Source organism: Aquarana catesbeiana, linkage group LG08, assembly GCF_042186555.1.
Source record: "Aquarana catesbeiana isolate 2022-GZ linkage group LG08, ASM4218655v1, whole genome shotgun sequence".
Lineage (NCBI taxonomy): Eukaryota > Metazoa > Chordata > Amphibia > Anura > Ranidae > Aquarana > Aquarana catesbeiana.
In genome coordinates this window covers 73,568,880-73,571,243 of record NC_133331.1, presented here as the reverse complement: position 1 = coordinate 73,571,243, position 2,364 = coordinate 73,568,880, and the positions used below count along the sequence as shown (strand labels likewise).

At 43.8% G+C, this 2,364-nt stretch overlaps 1 protein-coding gene across 1 annotated transcript; it reads left to right on the top strand.

The window, feature by feature from the left end:
• Positions 1-479: 479 nt before the first annotated feature.
• Positions 480-1,400, top strand: LOC141105265 (olfactory receptor 5A1-like). The gene has a single exon (XM_073595148.1). The coding sequence runs from the start codon at positions 483-485 to the stop codon at positions 1,398-1,400; it is 918 nt and encodes a 305-aa protein (XP_073451249.1). The 5' UTR covers positions 480-482.
• The last annotated feature ends 964 nt before the right edge of the window (positions 1,401-2,364 follow it).

Here is a 2,364-nt window from a genome sequence, read left to right as displayed (position 1 = left end):
ACTGTAATTTTACGGTAGACAATCTGACACTAACTGACACTCTGTGGGAACTGACTAACTGCCACTGACATCTCCAGTGGCACTAATACAGTGATCAGTTCTTATAATATGCACTGTCACTGTACTAATGGCTGGAAAGGGGTTAACATCTAAGGGCTTAACATCAAGGGGTTAATTGTGTGCCTAACAATGTGTAATGTGTGCTGATTTTGACTACAAATCAATTAGTTTCTTTCCCCTGCTTTGCAGGGAAAAGAAACAAAGCGATCAATCCCTCTGTTCAGAGCCCTGTGTTGTTTTCTGTAGCGAGCGGGCGGGGGCACACTCGTGCCATAAAACCTGAAACAGGTCCTATTTAAGTATATATGGCAAGTGGCCATAGCTGCCTGCCAATGTGTGTTTTATGTACTCTGATCATTGGTAGTTATTTACAATGTTCTTCCTATGATTTAACAGATAGCAATCATTTGAATTTGTTGACGATGAACAAGAGTTCTGTGGTGGAATTTATCTTTGCGGGGCTCACCGACAACCCTAAACTTAATATTTCACTGTTTATCCTATTTATGCACATTTACATGATAACAACGGTGGGTAATCTTGGCATTATTGTTATAAGCATTACCAACAAACATCTTCACAAGCCAATGTACTGGTTTCTGAGCCATCTTTCCTTTGTGGACCTCACGTATTCTTCAGCGGTCACTCCTAAAATGCTGAGGGACTTTTTAAGTGAAACCAAGACCATCTCTTTTCTTGGCTGTGCCATACAGATGTACGTTTTTGTTTGTTTTGGATCCAGTGAATGTCTTCTTCTAGGAGTCATGGCCTATGATCGCTATGTGGCCATCTGTAACCCATTGTTGTACAGAGTTCTCATGAGCAGCATCTTGTGTCTCAGGATGTTGATTGCTGTCTATTCTGGAGGATTTGTGAACTCTCTTGTGCAAACAACCTCTGTGTTCCATCTAAACTTCTGCAGATCCAACATTATTGACCATTTCTTTTGTGACATTCCACCACTCTACAAGCTCTCTTGTTCTGATTTATCCATAAACCTAGCTGTACTACTGGTTTGTGGTGCTGCAATCTCCCTGAGCTGCCTCCTACTCATCCTTGTCTCATACACCAACATTGTCCGGGCCATTATGAAGATCCGGTCAGCCCATGGTAGATACAAGGCTTTTAACACTTGTGCTTCTCATATGACAGTTGTTAGTATCTTCTATGGGACTGGTCTCTTTATGTATTTTCGACCATCTACAAGCTATGCCCTCCAGCAAGACCGGGTGGCTTCAGTCTTCTATAGTATAATTATTCCTATGTTAAACCCCTTAATATATAGTCTTAGGAATGCTGAGGTTATAGAAGCTCTAAAAAAAAGTTTAAAACTAACTTAAAGTGGTTGTAAACCCTCACATATACCCAGTGAAGTGACTGGCCTCAGATGATACACAGAGATGAATAAAATTCTCCTACATAAGTTGTACCAGTTTATCTACAGCCATCTGTACCCTACAGCCATTCAACGTGCAGAATTTACACAGGATCTTTCAGCTCTGAAAAGCAGGGGGCAGAGAGCTGAAGTTACATCAGTGAGGAGAGCTCTGAGTGCTGATTGGAGGGAAGGGACCCCCCCCTCTCCCCTCTCCACACAGCACACAGGAACAGAGCTGAGGCTGTCAATCTGCTGGAGGTCCCTCCCCTGTCACTATTTTTCTCTTGGTGTCAGAAAAACTTGTAAGAAGTGATTCATGCTGATAGCAGAGGAATGGGGCAGCAGACAGAAATGACACTTAGTGTTCTTAATTGAGATAAGCACACACTACATAAGGATATGGTTTGTTCATATTTCATGTCTGAGGTTTATAACCACTTTAACCACTTCCCAACCGTGCTATAGCAGAATGACAGCTACAGCGCGGCCTACCAGTTCTGGGAGGGTGTCATAAGATGTCCTCCCATTATCGCGCCTGCTGCGGCATGTGGGTGGCGCGTTCTGTGATCGCTGTGTCCTTAGGATACAGCTGATCACAGATCGGGGTAAAAAGCCAATCACAGCGGCTCTTTACCACATGATCAACTGTATCCAATCACAGCTGATCACGATGTAAACACAAGCCGGTTATTGTCATTCCCTTACACACGCTGACAGTGTGAGGAGAGGAGAGCTGGTAACCGGCTTGTGTGAAAGGGACATCTACACTGATTATCAGTGCCCACCAGTGCTTCCAATCAGTGTTCATCAGTGCTGTCAATTAGTGCTTATCAGTGCTGCCAATCAGTGCCCATTAGTGCCTCCTCATCAGTGTCACCTTTCAGTGCTGCCCATCAGTGCCCATCAGTGATGCCTATCAGTGCTCA

What these genes read in the sequence shown, in the direction of transcription:
- LOC141105265 (XM_073595148.1), top strand. Translation starts at nt 483, where the DNA reads ATGAACAAGAGTTCTGTGGTGGAATTTATCTTTGCGGGGCTCACCGAC.